This window comes from Mesoplodon densirostris, chromosome 1 (genome assembly GCF_025265405.1).
Source record: "Mesoplodon densirostris isolate mMesDen1 chromosome 1, mMesDen1 primary haplotype, whole genome shotgun sequence".
Taxonomy (NCBI): Eukaryota; Metazoa; Chordata; class Mammalia; order Artiodactyla; family Ziphiidae; genus Mesoplodon; species Mesoplodon densirostris.
In genome coordinates, this window is record NC_082661.1 from 107,060,495 (window position 1) to 107,081,376 (window position 20,882).

Consider the following 20,882-nt stretch of genomic DNA (forward strand, 5'->3'; position numbering starts at 1 on the left):
CTCAAGAAAACTGCATTTACTCTACCTGGAGCCTGGAGGCAGCACCCGCTGGGACCACTCAGACCAGGTTGAAGGAGGGGGTGGGCGGCAGTGCTTCTCCTGGCAAGTCCACTTCTGGGCACCCTCACCTGAGGTGTAGTGCTGCTGGGTCCTACCATCAGGCCCCCAACTCTAATGGCCCTGAGTCACTGACCAGCAAGGCCCTTGCTGGGGGCTCTCTCTAGGCAGCAGGGGTCCCTCGCCTTCTAGCCCACCTGACACCCTGCTCTCCAATTCTGGTGAATAAAATGTTTTCAAATATCTTATCTCACTTTTTAGGGCCTACCAGTGGGCATACCTACCACTCCCAGAAACAAGATACCCTATGTGCTGTTTTGAGGTGAAATTGTGAAAATAAAAAATCAATCTACTACCCATCCTGGCCTCCCCAACCTGGGCTCCCTGGGACATCTGGAGTCAGGATAACCTGGCCCTACAGGAACAGGAATGTGGGTCGGGAAGCCGGCCTTACAGCTGACAGACTCCAGAGCGCGGACAGCAGGGGAGGGGGGCCCCTCCACCGCAGCTCCCCCACCACTGCAGCTCCCCCAGGAGGTGGCCCCTTCTCAGGACAACTGGGTGAAGGGTGCGCCCATGGGGTGCGTACAGCCTAGGGGCAGGGCAGGCAGCATGGCCTGGAAGCAGCACTGACCTTCCTCTTGAGGACACTGAGCTTCTCCACCACACCATCCAGGAGGCTGACCACAGAGTCCACGGCTGGACAGCTGCTCAGGGTCTTCTCCAGCTCAGCCACTACCATGGTGACGTGGCTCGTCTCCCGGTCAATGTTCTTCTGTGCAGCACGGAAGCGCTTGTTCAGTGTTTCATAGGGCACCTGAAGAAGACAGAAGGCCACTTAGTCCACACTGTCGGCGGGTGGGCACCACCCATCGTCCACGTGGGATGTGCGGGCCTCCTTCGTGGCACTTTTTGAGGCAAGAGGCTTCAGCTTCTCATTCTCTAAAAATGCATCTCCTCTAAAACCTGCCCGAGGCCCACAAAAGGCCCGTGTGAGCGAGGGTCACCTGTGTTCCTAGACAAGGACACAAAGGCTGAGATGCACCCTGACCCACATCTAAGATGTAGTGCAGCCTCCACTCTTCCCAGAAACCTCCATAAGTCAGCAGACAGAAAGATCACCAAATTCATCTAGAATAACACAGTTAAGGAAATGACCAAAAAGGAGAGCAGTACTGGGGGCTTTAATCGATTGGACATGGAAGCCCACGATGTGCAGCAGAGATGCTGATGAGCCTGGCGGGCACTAGGCTGAGGCCGGACAAAAAGCAGCACCTCAGGTGCACCTCAGGGTTAGGAAAGTGACGGCATCAGCACCCATGGGAGATCACAGACACACATTTAACTGATCTCAATGAGAGGACGCCCATTCCCCTGAGTTATTAAAAGAACACCCATTCCCTCCAGAGCACGGGAAGATAGAAAACCCACGAAGCATCACTGAAAAGTCTGAAAAACTGCTGTTCACACACCCTTCGGCCCCCACGGTCATCACAGCGCAGCAGGCAGGGTCCAGCACCGCACCCCGGGGACCCCTAGGGAAACCCACCGAAGACAGGGACTCCCTGCCAGCACTCCCCGCTCACATGGAGGGTCTCCGTGGAATTCTGCGATGGCTGCCACAAACCGGCCCTGTGAGCGCTTCGTCTTCAGGCCTGTCCAGCAGGGAAGCACCCACTCCCGGGGCACTGCTGGCTCCACCAACACTTGCTAGGCACCAGCCGTGTGCCAGGTACTGTGCCTGGCAGGGAGGAGACCTAGGCCTGGCTCAGAGCCTGGGCTTCCCAGCAGCAGAGACCCTGGGGTGATGGCAGAGACAGGCAGGGCCAGGCTCCAGCCAGAGAGGGGCCACCACAGCAGGACTCTTTGCCAGAGACCCAGCAAGGCCAGCACTGTCCTTGCCGTCAACTACCACTCCCATTCAGCAGTGCGTAAACATGCCTGTTCACGCCTTGGGTCTCATCAGTAGTCTGAGGGGCAGAATGCCACGAGCCGAGCCACATCTGCCATGTGTGACGGGGTGGGCTCGGCAAGGGGTGGTCAGCCCGCTGGGACTCGGGCTCGCTGATGACCTGCTGTGGGGTGGCTATCAAAGCACAACCGAGCTAAGAGACCAAGCCCAGCAGGATACGGGAGACGGCCTCACAAGGATGTTCGGGGCCACCTGCTGCTGGTGGGTGGCGTGGGTCCCCCTGCATGGGCCACCGGACTGGTCTCTGTGGTCCACCCCCAACACTGGCCGCCTCCTCTGGACTCAGTACTTCCTGTAAGAAAAAACGGAGGGGCTCCTGCGGTGTCCACTTGGTCAGAAAGTGACCACTGCGTACAGCACCCAACACGGTGCCAGGCTCATGGCAGACAGCAAACCACGTGTGGTGAAGGATCCCCCCAGCTCCTGTGGAGGGTGTGTCCTGCCACAGGATGGGATTTCTGGAGGGTGGAGGCACAACCCAGCCTTCAACCACCACCCGTGGTCTCCACGACCAGGACTGGGGGGGATGGGTCTCTGCAATGGGAGCGGCACGTAGAGCAACCCCAAGATTGTGTGACACCGGCACCGGGGAAGATGCCCCAGGGTACTCAGCTGCCTTCGGTTTGCCCCCCATCGCCACCGTCCTGACCCGACGACCCTCCCCAGGCAGCCTCCATGGTGCGCAGACAGGGAGAGACACCCGCAGTGGGCTGAGTCGGGGCTGGTGGGGTGTCACTGATGACCGCAAACTCCCTTCCAAGCTGTTTGTTAAACCCAAGTGAGTGTAGGCGTTAATTTTACTGCTTGAAAGAGTGAGCACTCAGTTCCAGAACGACTGGGAAGTGGGTCACCGGCTGTGCCCTCAGGACCCGGGGCCAGGAGCGGAGGCAGCCTGCCTGGGTCCCGCAGGCCGTCTGCGTGAACACATTGTGTATTTGTAATCTGAGCTGGACCGATGAATTCATAAAAGAAAACAAAGTGGAATTACTAGAAAACAAGTTGAACAAATCCCATGATGCACAACAAACAAAAGCTCCTAAGTTGTTTTTTATTATCACATCCAGACGTTAAAATTCTATTCCAATAAATATAATCACAACAACCATGACACAGGAGAAAAGAGTCACATGCCTGCACAGGCACAGGTGCGATCATGGGCCAGGAGTCCGCGGGTCCCTGTCCCGGGCCAGAGAGCCTGCACAGGCTGGGCACACACCGGTACACCCGTGCACGTCACCGAGGCAGGGTGATTCCAAAGAAAGCTCCGTGGGCTGGGGATCCGACTTTTAACTCTTACCCAAAAAAGATGCCGGTGATGCTCTCACATTCATCCTCAGTCTACCGTTAGGATCCAGTCCCAACAATTTATACTGTAAGGTAATAGTCAAGCTTACTTATTTCTCTTCCGAGGAAAGAAGCCGACTCAGGATCTGGCATACGTCCACGGTGCGGGAATGGAACCATGGCACAGCCCGGCCGGTGGTGGTGGTGGCAGCGAGGGTGCCACCCCCGCACGTGGCCCACACCCCGCCCCACCCAAGCCCCTGACGGCTCCGGACACTCCCGTCCCCCAGAGGCCTCCCCTGCACCTGCACCAGCCCCACGCCTCTCCTGGCCCTGGCCATTCTCCCACGCCCCAGACCACCGGCCCACATGCTCGGGGGCCACGCCAGCTGGGCCACGCGCTCTGCAGGGCTGAGCTTTCGGGTCCCACCCTCTGCTGCCCATGCCGCCCACCCTGAGCTCGGCCACCCACCCCCCTGCACGAGCACCTGGAATCATTGTCCTTCCTGGGGACACTGGGCCGCCCAGGCCTTGCCTCTCCCGCCTTTCCCCAACTGTCCCCTGCTGTTCTGTCACCAACAGCTCCACAGGCTCCTTCCCAAGGGGCTTTTGCCAAAAGAAGGGGTGGAATTTCAGAAATGCTGAAGACTCTAAACCATGCCAAAGTATCACTGAGAACGAGGCAAAATTGAGATGCTTTCTGATAGGCAAGGCTCCAAACCCCTTAGCAGCCAAACCCCTTCTGGGAGGAAAATTACTCAGACAGTCCTCAGTGAGACAACAAAATCACAGAGACATGAGAAATGTCAGTGAGGTGGGAAACCAACAAAGAGCCAGACCAAGAGAAAAAATACATTCCTAACAGGCAATAAAAACAAGGGTAACAAATGGGACTACACTAAACTTTAAAACTTCTGCAAAGCAAAGGAAACAATCATCAGAGTGCAACAGAACGGGAAGAGACGTTTGCAAAACACACACCTGATAAGGGTTACTATCCAGGCTTCATAAGGAACCCCGACAGCTCCATGACAGAGAGACAACCCAACTGAGAAATGGGCCATGGACTTGAACTGACATTTCTCCGAAGAAGAGAGACGCGGCCCCAACACGTGTGGGAGGCGCTCAGCACCACTAACACTCGGGGAAACGCCAGTCACAACCACGAGGAGAGCAGCGCACACCTCGGGACGCTCCCAGGGGGAACAGGAAGCAGCTGTGCCTGGGGGTGCCGGCCCCTACTCTGGGACTCCACCTCCAGGACCCGAAGGAACAGTGTGTGCTGTGGGGCGTTCTGTCAGAGTGGCCCAAGCTGACTTAGAGAGTCCTAGAGATCTGAGCGTGATACAGCACTGCTAGACACTTAGAAATGATGGAGATGGTTCATTTGTTTTCTACCTGGATAAAAAAATATCCTGAATGATTTTGGTGACATACGGGCAATGGTGCCTGATTCAAAGCACTGGTCCAGGACGGAACGGAGACCAAGGAGGGTGGGAGACCCGGGGGGTGGACCCACGTGCACAGTCCGTGTGGCCAACCAAAGAGACAGGGTAATTCAGGGCAGAGAAGACAGGCTGTCTCCGCAACAGAGGTGCCGGGACTGGACCCCACGTGGGAAAAGGACAAACCTCAACCTGTGCCTCATACAATCTGCACATATTCCCTTGACATGGACCACAGACCTAAACATAAAAGCTGAAACTGTAAAAATCCTCGACGTAAACATAGAAGAAAATCTTCACAACCTTGAAATAGGCAAAGATTTCTTGCAGGTATACAGAATGCACTAACTGTAAAAGAGGAATCAGTAAATTAGTCTTTACCAAAACTAAAACTTTCGCCCTTTGAAAGATAATTTAAGGTAAGCTGCACCACTTTTTTTTTAAACCACCCCCCTCTTTTGTAAGTTATTTTTGGCTGCATTGGGTCTTCGTTTCTGCGTGTGGGCTTTCTCTAGTTGCGGCGAGCGGGGGCTACTCTTTGTGGCGGTGCGCAGGCTTCTCACTGAGGTGGCTTCTCTTGTTGCGGAGCACGGGCTCTAGGCACATGGGCTTCAGTAGCTGTGGCTCGCAGGCTCTGGAGTGCAGGCTCAGTAGTTGTGGCACACAAGCTTAGTTGCTCCGTGGCATGTGGGATATTCCCAGACCAGGGCTCGAACCCGTGTCCCCTGCATTGACAGGCGGATTCTTAAGCACTGTGCCACCAGGGAAGTCCTCCTGCATCACTTTTTATTTTACCAATTTCTAATTGAGGTATAATTCAGATACTATAAAATTCACCCTTTTAATTCAAGTATACAACTTAGTGGTGTTTAGTATCATCACAAGGTTGTGCAACCATCAGCATCATCTACTTCCAGAACATTTTCATCACCCCAAAAAGAAACCTGCTGCCTACAGAATTACTCCCCATAGCCAGGCAACCAGCCACTAATCTACTGTCTACTTGAATGGACCTGCCTATTCTGGACATTTCGTATCAATGGAATCATACATTCTGTGGCCTTTTGTGTCTGGCTTTTTTTTAAAACTTAGCATAATGCTTCCAAGACTCATCCATGATGTAGCATGTACTTCATTCCTTTTTATGGCTGAATAGTATTCCATTATGTGATACCACATTTGTTTATACACTCATAAGTTGATGGACATTTTAGTTGCTTCCACTTTGGATCTATTATGAATAATAAGCCTATAAATTCCTGCACAGGTTTTTGTATGGGCATGTTTTCACTTCTCCTGGGTAGATTATCTAGGAGTGGAACTGCTAGGCCATATGGTAACTCTGTGTAACTTTCTGAAGAACTACCAGACTGCTTTCCGCAGTGGCTGCACCATTTTACATTCCTCAGAGTCTATCAGGACTTTAGTTTCTCCACACCCTCATCCAACACTTGTTACTGTCCATCTTTCTGATCACAGTCGTTCCCATGGGTAAAAGCAGTGCCTCATCATGGTTTCATTATTTCACTAATGATGAATGATGTCGTGCATCTCCTCTTATGCTCATTAGCCATTTGTATCTCTTCTTCAGAGGAGTCTCCTCAAACCATTTGCTTGTTTTTACATCTGGTTATTTGTCTTTATATTATTGAACTGTAAGAGTTCTTTACATATTCTGGATCCTAGATCCTTATCAAAAGTGATCTGCAGGGCTTCCCAGGTGGCACAGTGGTTGAGAGTCCGCCTGCCAATGCAGGCGATGCGGGTTTGTGCCCTGGTCCGGGAAGATCCTACATGCCGCGGAGCGGCTAGGACCGTGAGCCATGGCCGCTGAGCCTGCGCGTCCGGAGCCTGTGCTCCGCAACGGGAGAGGCCACAACAGTGAGAGGCCCGCATACCACAAAAAAAAAAAAAAAAAAAAAAAAAAAAACTGCAAATATTTTCTGTTGTGAGTAGTCTTTTCACTTTCTTAACAGCATACCTTTGAAACACAAGCTTCTTCCCTTTAATGAAATCCAATTTATCAGTGTTATTGTAAATAAAACTTTTTTCTTCATTTCCCTTTTCACTGTTCATTTCTAGGATACAGAAATACAAATTATTTCTATTATATAAACTGATCTTGTATCCTGCAACCTTGCCGAACCAGATTATTAGTTCTAACAGGTTTGTGTGTGTGTGTGTGTGTGTGTTGTGTACGTGTGTATTCCTTAGGACTTTCCATACACAAGATGATTTCATCTGCAAATTGAGTTTTACTTATTCCTTTCCAATTTGAATGCCTGCTATTTATTTTTCTTGCCCAAATGGCCCAATTGGAACCTCCAGGACAATGCTGAATGGAAATGGTGAGTGGACATCCTTGTCTTTTTGCTGATCTTAGGGGAAAGTTTTTGGTGTTTCACCACTAAGCATGATGTCGGCTGTGGTTTTCTCAGAGATGCCCTTTATCAGGTAGAGGAAGTTCTCTCCTATTCCTAGTTTGTTGAGTGTTTTTATCATGAAAGGGTGATGGATTTTGTCAAGTGTTTTTATCTGTGTCTATTGAGGTGATCATGTGGTTTTTGTCCTTTATACTATTAGTATGGCATTGACTTTTACATGTTGAACCAACCTTGCATTCCTGGGGTAAATCCCACTTAGTCATGGTACATAATCCTTTTTATATGTTGTCAGATTCAGTTTGCTGGCATGCTGTTGAGGATTTTAGCACCTATATTCATTCATAAGGACTGATGTGTAGTTTTCTTGTGGTATTGTTTGTCTGGTTTTGGTATCAGGGTAGAACTGACCTCACAGAACAAGCTGGGAAACTTCCTTCCACTTCCATTTTCTGGCTGTTTGTGAGGGAGCAATGTTAACTCTTTTTTAAACATTTAATAGAATTCACCAGTGAAGCCATCATGTCCTGGGGTTTTTCTTTATGGGAAGTTTTTTTTTTTTTTTAATCTTTTTACATGGTATACGCTATTCAGCCATCATTTTTACAAAAGGGTGATTTTATGTGGTTCAACTCAACACATTTTTCCTTCTACATATTTTCTGTTTGTATTCCTCACCCAATACTCAACAAGGAAGAGGGTATTGGAGCTTTCTCATCAATTTGAACCAGCTTTTTATGGTTCACATTTAGTGGATTTGTTAAAGGTTTGTTACTTGCTTTTTTTTCTTTCTTTTTTTTTTTTTTTTTTTTTTTTGCTGTACGCGGGCCTCTCACTGCTGTGGCCTCTCCCGTTGCGGAGCACAGGCTCCGGACACACAGGCTCCGCGGCCATGGCTCGCGGGCCCAGCCGCTCCGCGGCATGTGGGATCCTCCGGGATCGGGGCACGAACCCGTGTCCCCTGCATCGGCAGGCGGACTCCCAACCACTGCGCCACCAGGGAGGCCCATGTTACTTGCTTTTAAATTCTGGTTTTATCTTATCTGGTTATACCAAAAAATTAAATTTGTATTAACCAAATCTACTTAATGTTTCCTTGGTAATTTGTTTCACTCCAGCTTTTAAGATCATAGAATTTCTCCATTTAATTAGTTGAATGTTAAATTATGTTTCCTCCAGTACCTCTTTCCCCTTCAGTGACTCGCAAAAAGTGACTCGCAAAAAGTAATCCTTCCTGTTTTCATAACTGAAACAGAATCTGGCAAACACCCTAATCGAGACCTGTATGAAACATCTGTACTCTCATCCAGCTCCACAGCAGCCTTCCCACACTGTGCCATTTGCTTTGGTACGTGTTTCTTCAAACCTTCTCCAGTGTTTGCTGTGGGTTTTCTCACAGTATTTGCTGACAAAGAGATGCATTTTAGTTTGTTCTCATAATGTTTTCAGCCATTTTTACCAGCACAGGAAGGAAGTATTTCCCCAATGGCATGAGGCCTTCTATCTTTCACAATTAAGAAACCTCAGAAGAGGTTTCTAAATATTTATCACAAAGCTAACAACATCTTGTAAAGTGTTGGACTGAGCCCTGAATGGCAGCAGACGCCCCTGCCTGGCCTGGAGAGCTGTGCCTCGTGTTCCGGCATGTGGCACGGGAGTCTCACAAATCACAGTGGCTCCACGCTCTCCTGGGCTGACCTCCCTGGCCACGGCACACAGCTGAGGGAGGCTCACGAAGGGCAGGAGTGCTTCAAACCCCCTCTTTCAAATAGGCTTCTTGAAAAGTGACATGTTGCTGGCCCACCTCTAAGGGGATGTGATGAGATGGACTTTTCACTCCATGGAGCGCTGACAAAGCTGGAGGCGGGAAGGGCACTGTCAGCACCTCCATATTCTCCCTCCTGGGGGCAGGGTCCGCTCATCCGCGACTGCTGGTTACTCACAGGCATCTTTTCATGCCGCTGGTCCATCTCAGCAAGGGCAGTACAGGTAAAACAGAACACGCTGCAAATGCTGAGTTAGCCGTCGTGCACACAAGGCATCCTGGCACCAGGCCTCCACGTGAGCGTCTCCAGGCCCGGGACGGCTCACTGACCAAACACGACACACAGAGCCCGAGCAGGCACCAGTGCCGACTGTATGCATAACACCAGGGAAACACTGTCTCACCTTTTCCATACAACACATAACCAAAGCCAGCAATTCTGCAACAAGGCTGTTACTTTCGCAGTTTCATACCAGACCCTGGTGTCCAGCAGAGACACCCTTCTTGGAGCTTCCCTCATGATAAATAAGAAAGGTCTGATCAAGCACACAGAGAAGTCAGGTGGTATCTTTACAGCTACTGTTAGCATCTTCAAACACAAACCCAGCACCCTCTGCTGCTGCCAGCCATGGCACCTCCACTGGCGCCCACTGCTGGTGTGCTGCAGTCACCCTAACGTTTTACTCTTCCTGGCATTTTCCCGGGAGATGTTCTGCTGGTTATTGCTGGGATGCAGAAAAGTGACTGACTTTTGTCTATTTTTCATGTACCCAGTTACTGTGTTGACCTTTCTAATTAATTGCAGTCATTTTCTGGTTAGTTTGCTTGTGTTTCTGGGTACATAAACATATTCTGTCTCATTCGTTCTAATAGTTACATTTACTTGTTTCAATCTTCTTTGGATAGAACTGCCAAAATAATATTTAATAATTCATCTGTTATTTGAAGAGTTATTTCTTCTATGCCCTCCAAAGAGCTTATAATCCCAGTGGTTAGAAACAAAGAAGCAAAACATAGTTAAGTCAAATGGCAGTGGCAGCTAAGGAGAAAAACAGAGCAGAAGAGGGGATGGTGGGACTCCCAGTCTCAATAAGGTGGTCGCACTGAGAAGGTGATACCTGAGCAGAGACAGGGGAAGGTGAGGGAATAAGCCAGACTGACATCTGGCGGAAAGGATTCTGGACAAAGTAAACAAGAGCAAAGACTCTGAGGCCCCCCATGCTGGCACATTCTGTAGCAGCGGGGAGGCCACTGTGGCTCAGTGTCCAAAGGAGTGGAGGTGGGGGAGGGGGAGGAGGTGGCGGGGGGAGGGGGAGGCAAGGAGGTGGGAGGAGGGGGAGGGGGAGGAGGACGACGTGGGGGAGGAGGTCGTGGGGGAGAAGGAAGAGGGGGCCAAGTTATGAGGCCCTGGAGGGCCACTCTAACAACCTTGGACTTTACCCCGAGAAAGACGGGAGGCTGCCAGGAAGAAGCACGGGCAGTGCTAGGGACAGCTGGGGGCTCCTTCAACAACCCGGAGAGGGACTGGTTTAGGCCACGGTGGCAGAGTGAAAAGGATGTGAGGACAGGCTGGATGTGAGCTCTGAGAACAGAGGGGTCAAGGCTGGCTCCAAGGTTCCAGCCTGAGCCAAATGGGATGGAAGCGCTGTCCTCCACTGAGACCAGGAAGATGGGGGAGCGGGTTTGCGGAGGAGTTGGATAAGACAACGAGTTCAGACTTCCACATGCTGAGACACCTTACAGACCCAAGAGGGGACGTCTGACAGGCTCCCGGGTCCAAGGCTCTGGTGCTGGCGAGGGGATCCAGCTGGGAGTCATCGGTACACACGGGGGTCCTCAAACAAGGTCACCAAGGCAGCGAGCAGTCCCAACAAGGAGGATGAGGGGCGGCTGTGAGCCTGCGAGGAGCCAGGCGTGGGTGGCGTCACGGGAGCCACCTGGGACCCTACGCCGGGAAGGAAGGGCAGCCTGTGGCACACGTGGTAAGAGGTGGGGGCGGGCACCAGACGCTGACAGGGGCTCAGGCAGCACCATGGGGTCACCTGGAGACCCTGGCCAGAAGCCTGCCAGGGAGTGATGGGGCAAAACCAGCCTGGAGACCGCTCATGAGACCGGGAGGTGGCCATCTCAAAGGGGGTGCCCCGAGGGTGCTGTCCAGTTGTCACCTAGAAGGTCACGGCATGCACACCATGAGTGGACAGAGGGGCAGGGTGCAGACACTCCTCCCCAGCAGCTGAGCCGTGAAGGAAGGAGAGAGGGGTGCGGGCCGGGGTGGGGGGGTGAGAAAGGAAACTCCGAAGGCTGCCACACCCGGATGTGAATGTTTAAGGGATTTCCCCCCAGACAGAGGAGACGCTCGCTCGGCCAACAGCTACCGCCAGTGCCCCCCACGGGCCAGCTCTTCCAGGCGCTGGGAGGGCAACAACCACCCAGACACGGCCCCTCACTGAGGACCAGCGTCCCAAGGGGGCATCTGACAGAAAAAGCGCCAGAGGGTGACCGAAGCCAGAAAGAAAACACCAGGGCGAGGGCCAGAGCGCAGGGGCCACAGGGCCGGATCCGGCTCAGGGCGGTGGCCTGGGGCCACATGGGCAACGACACATCAGCAGTGCCCTGGCCCAGCCAGCTGGTGGAGCGCTAGGATGCCGGCTCCCATGTGCAGAGACCTGGGAGGGACACAGGATGGGGCGGGGAGCCGGGGGAGGTCTGGCTCAGATGGGGCAGGGCAGGGAGGCCGCTGTCATGATGGGAAAGGGGACGAGGCCAGGCCCCAGGGGCTGCATGTGGTGGCAGGGGAAGGCTGGCTCTGTGGACAGTGAGGCCATCGACCCAGCTGGGGGTTTCCTCCCCTCGGCCACATTCTGCGTGCTAGTCCAGTTATCAAACTACTCAGCAATATTTAGTTGTTAACTATTGGTTAGTAGTGATCGAAACAGTGAATAATTCTAGTTTTCAAAAGGTTGTAAAAAACGTACACCTGAAAATAACCAACTGTTACCCCGGCGGAAACTGTTTGGCCAGGTTCAGGTCAGCATCAAACATCCCACCTCAGCCTGCCTGAGGCCTCTTCCCGGCCCATCTTCCCGCCCCGCCCCCCCGGCCCGTGTTGCCAGCTGGGCACTCAGTGGCCCCTGCCCTCTTTGCAGGGCTCTGGGGACGTCCAAGCTGCCTTGCTCCAGTGGGAGCGTGAGCCTTCCGTGTCAGGGTTGCCAAGACTTAAAACTCAGCCCACATGGCTCCTCCCCGAAACACGCCTCCCTGGCCACCCCCGAACCAGTGCGCTGAAACCCTGTGTCCCTCGTTTAATGCCTCCTGCCACCAAGCGTGTGACCAGGACGGGGCCTCACCCGTCTCTCCATCAGGCCGCCCCGCTGCCGTGCACCATCGGGGACCCCCTCTCCTGGGTTTGTTCTGAGAGTTCCAAGAGCGCAGTTGTCACGTGCTCAGTGATCATGGTTGTTACAGACCCGGCCGGAAGCCAGGGGCCCGAGGCGCGTGTGGCAGCCACACGGCTCCCCCACCAGCTCTGCCACCACCCGCCCAGGGCTGGGGGTCAGCGCCGGCTCCAACAGCCCACCCCTTACAGAGAAATGGAGATTAGAAAGTCCTTTCTTTTCCAGACTTAAAATCTGTTTAAAACACTAACAATACTTAAAAACACAAGCAGCGAGCAGGGACCCCTCACGTCAACCCACGTCTCTCTGGGAGGGCCCGGCGCAGAGGATGCAAGGACAGGACACGCCACCAGGTTGCCTTTGTGTGGTCAAACATCCCTCCAGCGACGGTGAGAGAGAGGGGAGCGCGAAGCCAGGAGGACGCGCGGGGCAGGCACACACTTCAGAGAGGGGCATGCAGCCGAGCTCTGGGTGTGTGGGGCTCTGGAAGCCAAGGCCACGTGCGGGCTCTTTCAGCTGAGAACAAACACTGCCCTGAAGGTGTGATGAGGTTGAAGCCTGAGAAGAAGGCAATCATGATGCATGCAGCTGCGGACCAGAGATGGCCAGCGTCTGAGGGAGGGACTGGCTCACTCGGGAAATCACAAAACCTAAAGTAAAAAGAGGTTAGGCCCCAGCCACGGCCACCACCTGGGACACAGCATAATCAGATACTTGTCTCAAAAGCCCAAACACTTTATGCTACCAGCGTTTCTCAAACTTGAGAACACGTGATCCCCCAAGCCCAGCTGAGACCAAGTTTGTAAAACCGCACTGAAAGTTATAACTTTTAGCATGTAACTGGCACACAAACTCTCTACAAGTACAAAGCCAGGATTTGAAATTGCAGGGCAGTACTTGGTCTACAAGACCGTCACCACATTAAAAGCAGCAGATTTTTTTAAAGACACAGGAGAATCTGCCTCCAGGCCCAGCTGGGAGCAACGGCCACACTCCCAGCCTGTCACATGTGACGAGGAGGGGACAGCTGGGAGAGGGGCTGGGGAGCCAGGATGAGGCTCCCAGAGGTGGGCCCAGGTGAGCTCAGGGGGAGGAGTCAGGGTCCAAAGCAGGTTTCCAGCTACAATGCCAGGTCCCTCCCCTGGGCTGAGCGAACTCCCACCTGATTTGGACGGTGAAAAGAAGGCCTCCAAAATATGATTTTCCTTCAGCTGTCCAAAGGAAAAAAACAGAAGTAAAAACTCCAAAAACTAATGGGATAATTAGCAAAGTAATTTGGAGAATAAACACAAATTGCTTTTATAATGAGAAAAAACTTCTAAAAACATACTTAGAACAGGGTTTCTGGTTGACGATGGTGGGTCATGCACTCGAGTTTCCACTTCTCCTTCCCTGAGGCCTGAGGGGCACGACCCACAACCCAACACACTGCAGGGAAAGGTGCCAGCTAGGGCCGGAGCACAAGGCGCCTGGACACGCCCGGTGCGGTAAGAACGAGTTCCCCACAGCAAGGTGCAGACCAGTGGTTCTCATGGGGACCACCTGCGCCCCGGGCCCAGGACAAGCGGCAAAGCTAGAGGCACCAGAGGCGTGCTCCTAGCATCTGGGGGCCGAGGCCGGGGCTGCTGCTCAGCATCCTACAGCTCCCGTCGCCAAGACGCATCCAAACGTCCACAGGCTTGGGCCAGTCCCCATCCCGCCCCGCCCCGGGGGGAGCAGGGGCTCCGGGAGGAGAAGGCCCAGTCAGAGCGCACCGGGAGCCGCAGCTGAGGGCCGCTCCACCCTCTGGCCACTCTGCCAGGAGAGAAGAGCAGAAGAGCTTACCAGCCCTGAGGCTGTGACGAGGCTGCCCAGCCCTCCAACAGGGAGGAGTCCCCATCCTGTGTGAAGGGGACTTGCCGGCTGCATGCTCGTCCCTGCTACCCTGCAGGAGAAGCTGCCTTCAGACTAGAGAAGCACAACCTACGCCTTCCAGAACGCCCACCCTCAGCCCTCACCCCCTGCCCCCGGCCCTGTCCCCCCGCCCCCTCTCCCCACACCCCCTGCCTCTGGACTCCCTCCAGACCATGAAGAGCACAGCTCACAGAGCCAACAGCTCTTCCCATGTTCCTGGTGAAACTTCCTCATTATCCAGTAGGAATTACTCCTGATAAAAATGTTAACTCAGCAGTGACACACGTGTCAAGAGAACAGAGGAATTATCCTGTGGGATCTAAATAATCTGTGAAGGAAAACGGAGAGAGTACCTTGCAAAAATTCTACTTTTTAAAATCATTCCAGAAAAGAAGTAAAATGTCTTTATTTGGCAAGCTCACTTGAAATGATACTATAATATTTCTTGGGACTTCCCTGGTGATGCAGTGGTTAAGAATCCGCCTGCCAACCCAGGGGACACGGGTTCGAGCCCTGGTCCGGGAAGATCCCACATGCTGCAGAGCAACTAAGTCCATGAGCCACAACTACTGAGCCTGCGAGCTGCAACTACTGAGCCCGCGTGCCTGGAGCCTGTGCTGTGCAACAAGAGAAGCCACCGCAATAAAGAGTAGCCCCCACTCGCTGCAACTAGAGAAAGCCCACGCGCAGCAACGAAGACCCAATGCAGCCAAAACAAAAAACAAAAACAAAAACAAAATCCTTTACCTCTAGGAGTATCTGCCTAACTACATTAATCAAAGCCTGTTTGATAAGTCTGCAACTCAGACTCTGTTCACGATTATGAAACGAGAGAGGAGGACTCGCAGGAGGGATCCTGCCTGTCTGGTGTTCCCCACATTCACCACCACAGTTTTCATCTCTGAACCTTCTTGTCTGTCCGTCAAGCGGCAGGCCTGGCAGGGGCTGAGACCAAAGCTCACAGTCAGCGGTTCCCACTCACGCCCCTTTGTTTTGGTCGGGTGCCTGGGGCAGCAGAGAATCGTGGCCTATGAGCCGCAGGGTCTTGCGGGAGCGGAGTGTCAAAACAGCACGCCCTACACCTGCGGTCCAGCAAACAGGCATCTGGCTCAGGCCAGCAGCACTTCCCTGCCTTCCCTTCAGCTACCTTCCCACAGCCAGAGCCCTCTCTTCACCCTGAGCCCACCCAGGCGCGCTCGTCTGACAGGAGTAAACAACCTCAGAGGCGTTGAGGACCCTCCCGAGGTCTCCCAGGAAGTGAACACAGAGCTCACAGCAACCTGGCCACACCGCACCCACCCTCTGTCACCACTGACGTGGACAGGGATGCTGGGTCCTCCGGGAGGAGAGATACGACGTGGCCCCCGGGAAAGGAATTCAGACGCACGTAGGCTCGGCCGCAGCTCTCCTGGGAATGTTATAACCTTGAGCGTTGAAGGAATTTATTCCCAGGTGCTTCACTGTAGTCAATCACCATTGAATCCTCCACTAACTAGGCAAGAACTAGCACCGACCCCTCTCCCGGGAACACCGATTTCATCCCAGCGTAAGTCGACGTGCCTCAGTGACCATCCAAGGTCACCCAACTGGCGACCGAGTGGCAAAGGCTGTATTTCAGGTTTGGTGACGCCCCGCAAATGGGTTCCCATTGGGTCGTGAGGTCTCTCCTCACAGGTTCCCTAATTAGAGGCTGGAAGCCATCCATCAACACCGTCTGACACGAGCTTCCGGGAGGATAGCTGGACACCAACCGCCAGTCACGGTGGGCACTCTGGCTGGGCGCCCGCGACCCCACAGCCCTGAGACCCCAGCCTCCAAAGTCACCAGCCTGTCTACGACCAGGACTGTCGCTGATGCAGTTCACGGTATTATAGGACGAAGGGGCCACAATCGGGCTCCGGAGGGAGAAGCGGGGCGCCAGGCAGACGCGCTCCCCGCCCTGTCACGAAGGCAGGCGGGAGCATGGATAGCCACACGCCACACCCGCCCGGCCCTCAGGTCCCCTACCCCCGGGGAGCCCGGCCGCCAGCCCCGGACCCCAGAGAGGCGGGCCCCCAGCCCCTGGGGAGCCCGGCCGCCAGACTCCGGCCCCCGGGGAGCCCAGCCCCGAGACCCCCGGCCCCGGGGAAGTCCGGCCCCCAGACCCCCGGCCTCCGCCCGGCGCCCCATGCCGCGCACCGGCCTTCGCCCCGCCCCTCCCCCTCCCCCCAGAGGCCGCCCGGCCAGGCGCGGGCGTTCCCCGGCCGCAAACCCCACCTTGAGGGTCGGGTACTCCTGCACCTTCAGGGTCATGGAGAGCTGAGCGGCGGACTCTTGCACCGCCATCTTGGACCGGCCAAAACATTAGCGGGCGGAGCGGAAGCGCGGCGCGCGGCACGCCGGGTAGTGACGTCACGGGGCGGGGCGGGCCGATGCCTGCACCAATCACGTCCGCCCCCGCCCCGTGGCGGAGAATGGGCGCCGAGAGGCGTCCGCTCCACCCAGTCATCGCCGGCCTTTCTCTCGTTCAGCCAATCAGAGGGAAGCATGGCTGGGCGTGGTCTCCCCTTGAACTTGAGGCGGGGCGGGGCGGCTTCTCTCCACCCGTCGCTCGCTTGCTGCACTAGCCCCAGTGCTGCCTTCCCAGAGCTCCCCCGGGGGTCGAGGGCCGGGGTTCTGCGAGGAGCGCGGCTATGGGGGTGACTGGGCTCGCGTGGGGCGGCCCCTGGAGGCAGTGACCCCTCCCTCCTGATTAGGACCCCTCCTTGCAGTGACCCCGCGTGGTAGTCGTGGCCAGAATCTCTGCAGGCCACAGGTGCCTGTCAGCCGGCTACTTTCCATGGGCCCCTCTCCGCAGAGGAATGCGTCTGGAGCCTGACACGGAGCCGCAGGTTCCCGCTGGGGAGGAGGAGAACTGAACTGGTTAAGGAAAGAGGCTCCCACAGTGTAACAAGGACCCGGTGCGGGGAGAGCATCCAGCATCCCTGGCATCCGCACCGACTCTAGTTTCCTTTCAACCACTTCACATTCTTATTCCCTTTTATTCCTTTTAAAAATAGAAATTAAATTAGGTTTCACTAGTTAAGAGAAGACTTTCAAATTAAGCCACATCTCACACTCATTTCTGAAACGATTTTTAAAAGAAAAGTTGAGCATTGAAAAAATCACCTAAGGTGACACAAGAAAGCCACTGTCGCAATGGGAGCCACTCGGACTCTACCCTCACCTCCACCAGCCCCCATGCCCTGCAGCATTCTAGCAGAATCATGGCAATAACAGAACCACGGGAGGATGAGAAGCTTCCTGTCCTGGATAAAACCAAGTTCCTGGAACCTGATCACATCAACCAGAGTAACAGCATCAAGGCAATCAGAGCCTGTGCAGCTCAAGGCTAAGCTCAAGCCTCTGTCAACTGTAATAATATGACAGCCAGTTATTTCACCAACAAAAGTGAGTTTACTCAGGAATAGTGGAGGAACTTCGATTCGGAATATGCAAACAAGGACAGACCACAGGCAAACCCAGAGAACAAGAAATGGGGACTTGCTTTTACAGGGAAAACGAGGAGTTGGGAGGGGCTGTGATAACGGAAGAGTCCATTGGAAGAGCTGGGGGCGGGGCAAAGCATGGAGGCTTCCCATTGGCTGAACTACTGCAGTCTCTGATTGGCTGGGCTGCTGGGGGGTGGGGTTGAAGGGAAGTTTTCTTCTTCCTGCTGGATAGTAGGCAGAGGCATCTTCCTGTTTGGGATAATTGACATGCATGGTGGGTGTGAGAGCACCCTCTTCGGACCTGTCCTGACTCCAAAGGTTAGAGGAATGCTCCTTAATTAATTCTACATTTTCCCCTTTTGCTCAAGATCTTTCCTTGAAGGCATCACTGATCAAGAGTCAGGATCTCCTCACCTAGTGGTTTGCCCCAGTTAACTTAAAACCAGTAATTAGGGTTAGCATTTGGACCTTCAGAGGCTCTCATTTTAAAGAGGCAGGTTTTCATGGAGGAGGAGAGAGGAAGGTGGTGTTGGGGGCAGGGCCTGAGCACAAGATGGTTTCTAGGGGCAGAGTCTGAGGCAAAGGGAGTGGGAAGACACACAAGACCCTACCTGAGACAAACAAATTAGGGGCAGGGCAGGGACACAAGAAGCACAAGACTTTGTAAGCCATTTTGTTCTCCTTTTTTTCTTTACTTTTTTTTTTTTTTTTTGGTTGTTTCAGCCAATTTAGAAATGGTATCTTGCAAAGAGGCAATTTTACAGTTTTGTGCATGTTTGGAAGCTTCCAGTTACCAGTGAAAACAAATATGCCATTCATTTTGTTTAATTTTAGAACCACGGTCCTCCAATTTAATCTTAAGAAAAACAAGTTTAGGGAGATTGAACGTTCCCCATAATGGCCACTGTAATTCCAGATTACTTTTGGTTTGTTCAGTCCACTTAGCTAAAAATGTGCATGTGGGGGATCCATAGTATTTTTTAAATTATTAATTAATTAATTAATTTTTGGCTGCGTTGGGTCTTTGTTGCTGCATGCCGGCTTTCTCTAGTTGCAGGGAGCAGGGGCTACTCTTTGTTGTGGTGCACGGGCTTCTCATTGTGGCGGCTTCTCTTGTTGTGAAGCACGGGCTCTAGGGCACGTGGGCTTCAGTAGTTGTGGCATGTGGGCTCAGTGGTTGTGGCTCACTGGCTGTAGAGCGCAGGCTCAGTAGTTGTGACACATGGGCTTAGTTGCTCCATGGCATGTGGGATCTTCCTAGACCAGGGCTCAAACCCATGTCCCCTGCATTGGCAGGTGAATTCTTAACCACTGTGCCACGAGGGAAGCCCGGATCCATAGTTTTTAAACATGAAACTGGCTGGAATCCCTGAAGGAGGGCTGCCCTCAAAACATTTAGGTGACTGGGATCCCATTTCCCTTAGTTCTCCTGGAAACCCAATAAAGTTGCTAGAGTCCTAGCCCAGATTCCAAAAGGAATAAAACGAATTCCTAGATCACAGCTCAATCCCCCATAAAGAATCTTGTCACTCCATGCTCCAGACAACAACTGAGTACTCACCAAAGATAAAGTCTTGAACTGGAATGGACAAAACTTTCCCCCTGAAACGACAAAGACTTTCCAGATCCCAAATGAAGTTGGAGAGCTCAAAACGCAAAAAGAGCAAAGCTTGAAGTCTAAGAAGAGATTCACCAAGATGAAAGCAGGTGGCAATTCATGGAAGTGATGAGCACAAGGGGCTCAGTGTGAGTACCTTGTTCAATTCTGGGGGCCATTGCCTCTCGGGATTTGATGCCTTCAGATCCCACTTCTGACACCCTGTTCCTGCTGGTGAACAGACACAGAATGGTGAGCTTGTCCACGCTAATTTCTGGAGTGTATGAAAGTGAGAAGGATAGGGATGGATTCCTGTGTATGGTACATGCCCCTCAGGAGACATTTGGAATGAAATTGTTGGTGTAAGCCTGGAAAAATGCATCTGTTCTAGAATTTGTTAAACACTTGCCAAGGGAAAAAAGGGATGTTACCAACTGAAATTGATCAGTTCATCTAATCACAGATCATAAGAACAGTAGTGTTCCTGCTTAGGAGCTTTAGGAAATTGTTTTTGTACTTCAAGCAGAAAAACTCTTCACTTCAACAGTATGAAATGAGCACATGCAGCTTTGGAAAACTGTATTGTTTAACCTAGGCTGACTTGTTTACAAATTTCAGAAGTATAAAAATAAAATACTCTGGGGACTTCCCTGGTGGCACTGTGGTTAAGAATCCACCTGCCAATGAAGGGGATACAGGTTCGATCCCTGGTCTGGGAAGATCCCACATGCCGCAGAGCAGCTAAGCCCATGAACCACAACTACTGAGCCTGCGCTCTAGAGCCCATGTGCCACAACTACAGAAGCCCACGCCCCTAGAGCCCATGCTCTGCAACAAGAGAAGCCACTGCAATGAGAAGCCCACACACCACAACAAAGAGTAGCCCCTGCTCGATGCAACTAGAGAAAGCCTGTTGCACAAGGTTTCCCTTTTCTCCACATCCTCACCAACACTTGTGATCTTTTATCTTTTTCATAAGAGCTATTCTAACAGGTGTGAGGAGCTATCTAATTGTGCTTTTGATTTGCATTTCCATGATAATTAGTGATGTTGAGCATCTTTTCATGTATCTGTTGGTCATTTGGGTGTCTTCTTTGCAAAAATGCCTGTTTAGTCTTTCTTGTCCAATTTAAATGGGTTTTTTGTTTTGTTATTGAGTGGTATTAATTTTTTTAATAGATTTTGGATATTAACCCCTTATCTATGTTTTGCAAATATTTCCTCCCAGTCCATAGGTTGCCTTTTCATTTTGTTTATGCTTCCTTTGCTGTGCAGAAACTTTAAGTTTGATATAGTCCCACTTGTTGGTTTTTTTCCACTGTTGTCTGTGGTTCTGGTGCCATACCAAAAAAAAAAAAAATCATTGCCCAAACCAATGTCAAGGAGTTTCTTCCCTATGTTTTCTACTAAGAATTATAGGGTTTTGGGTCTTACATTTACATCTGATGCATTTTTTTTTTTCTTTTTGCGGTACGCGGGCCTCTCACTGTTGTGGCCCCTCCCGCTGCGGAGCACAGGCCCCGAATGCGCAGGCCCAGCGGCCATGGCTCACGGGCCCAGCCGCTCCGCGGCATATGGGATCCTCCCAGACCGGGGCACGAACCCGCATCCCCTGCATCGGCA

General features: G+C 52.7%; 1 protein-coding gene across 4 annotated transcripts in view; it reads right to left on the reverse strand.

Annotated features, from left to right (window-relative positions):
• The window catches only part of MAEA (macrophage erythroblast attacher, E3 ubiquitin ligase), a 31,322-nt gene extending 14,768 nt beyond the window's left edge, over positions 1-16,554 (reverse strand). For all 4 annotated transcript variants that reach the window (XM_060107237.1, XM_060107231.1, XM_060107226.1 and 1 more), the window contains exons 1-2: positions 16,449-16,554; positions 692-874 (exon numbers count right to left, since the gene is read on the reverse strand). In XM_060107237.1, coding sequence (XP_059963220.1) covers positions 692-874; positions 16,449-16,517 — 252 coding nt within the window. In that variant the 5' untranslated portion in view covers positions 16,518-16,554. The remainder of the gene's footprint in view (positions 1-691; positions 875-16,448) is intronic.
• Positions 16,555-20,882: the final 4,328 nt, after the last annotated feature.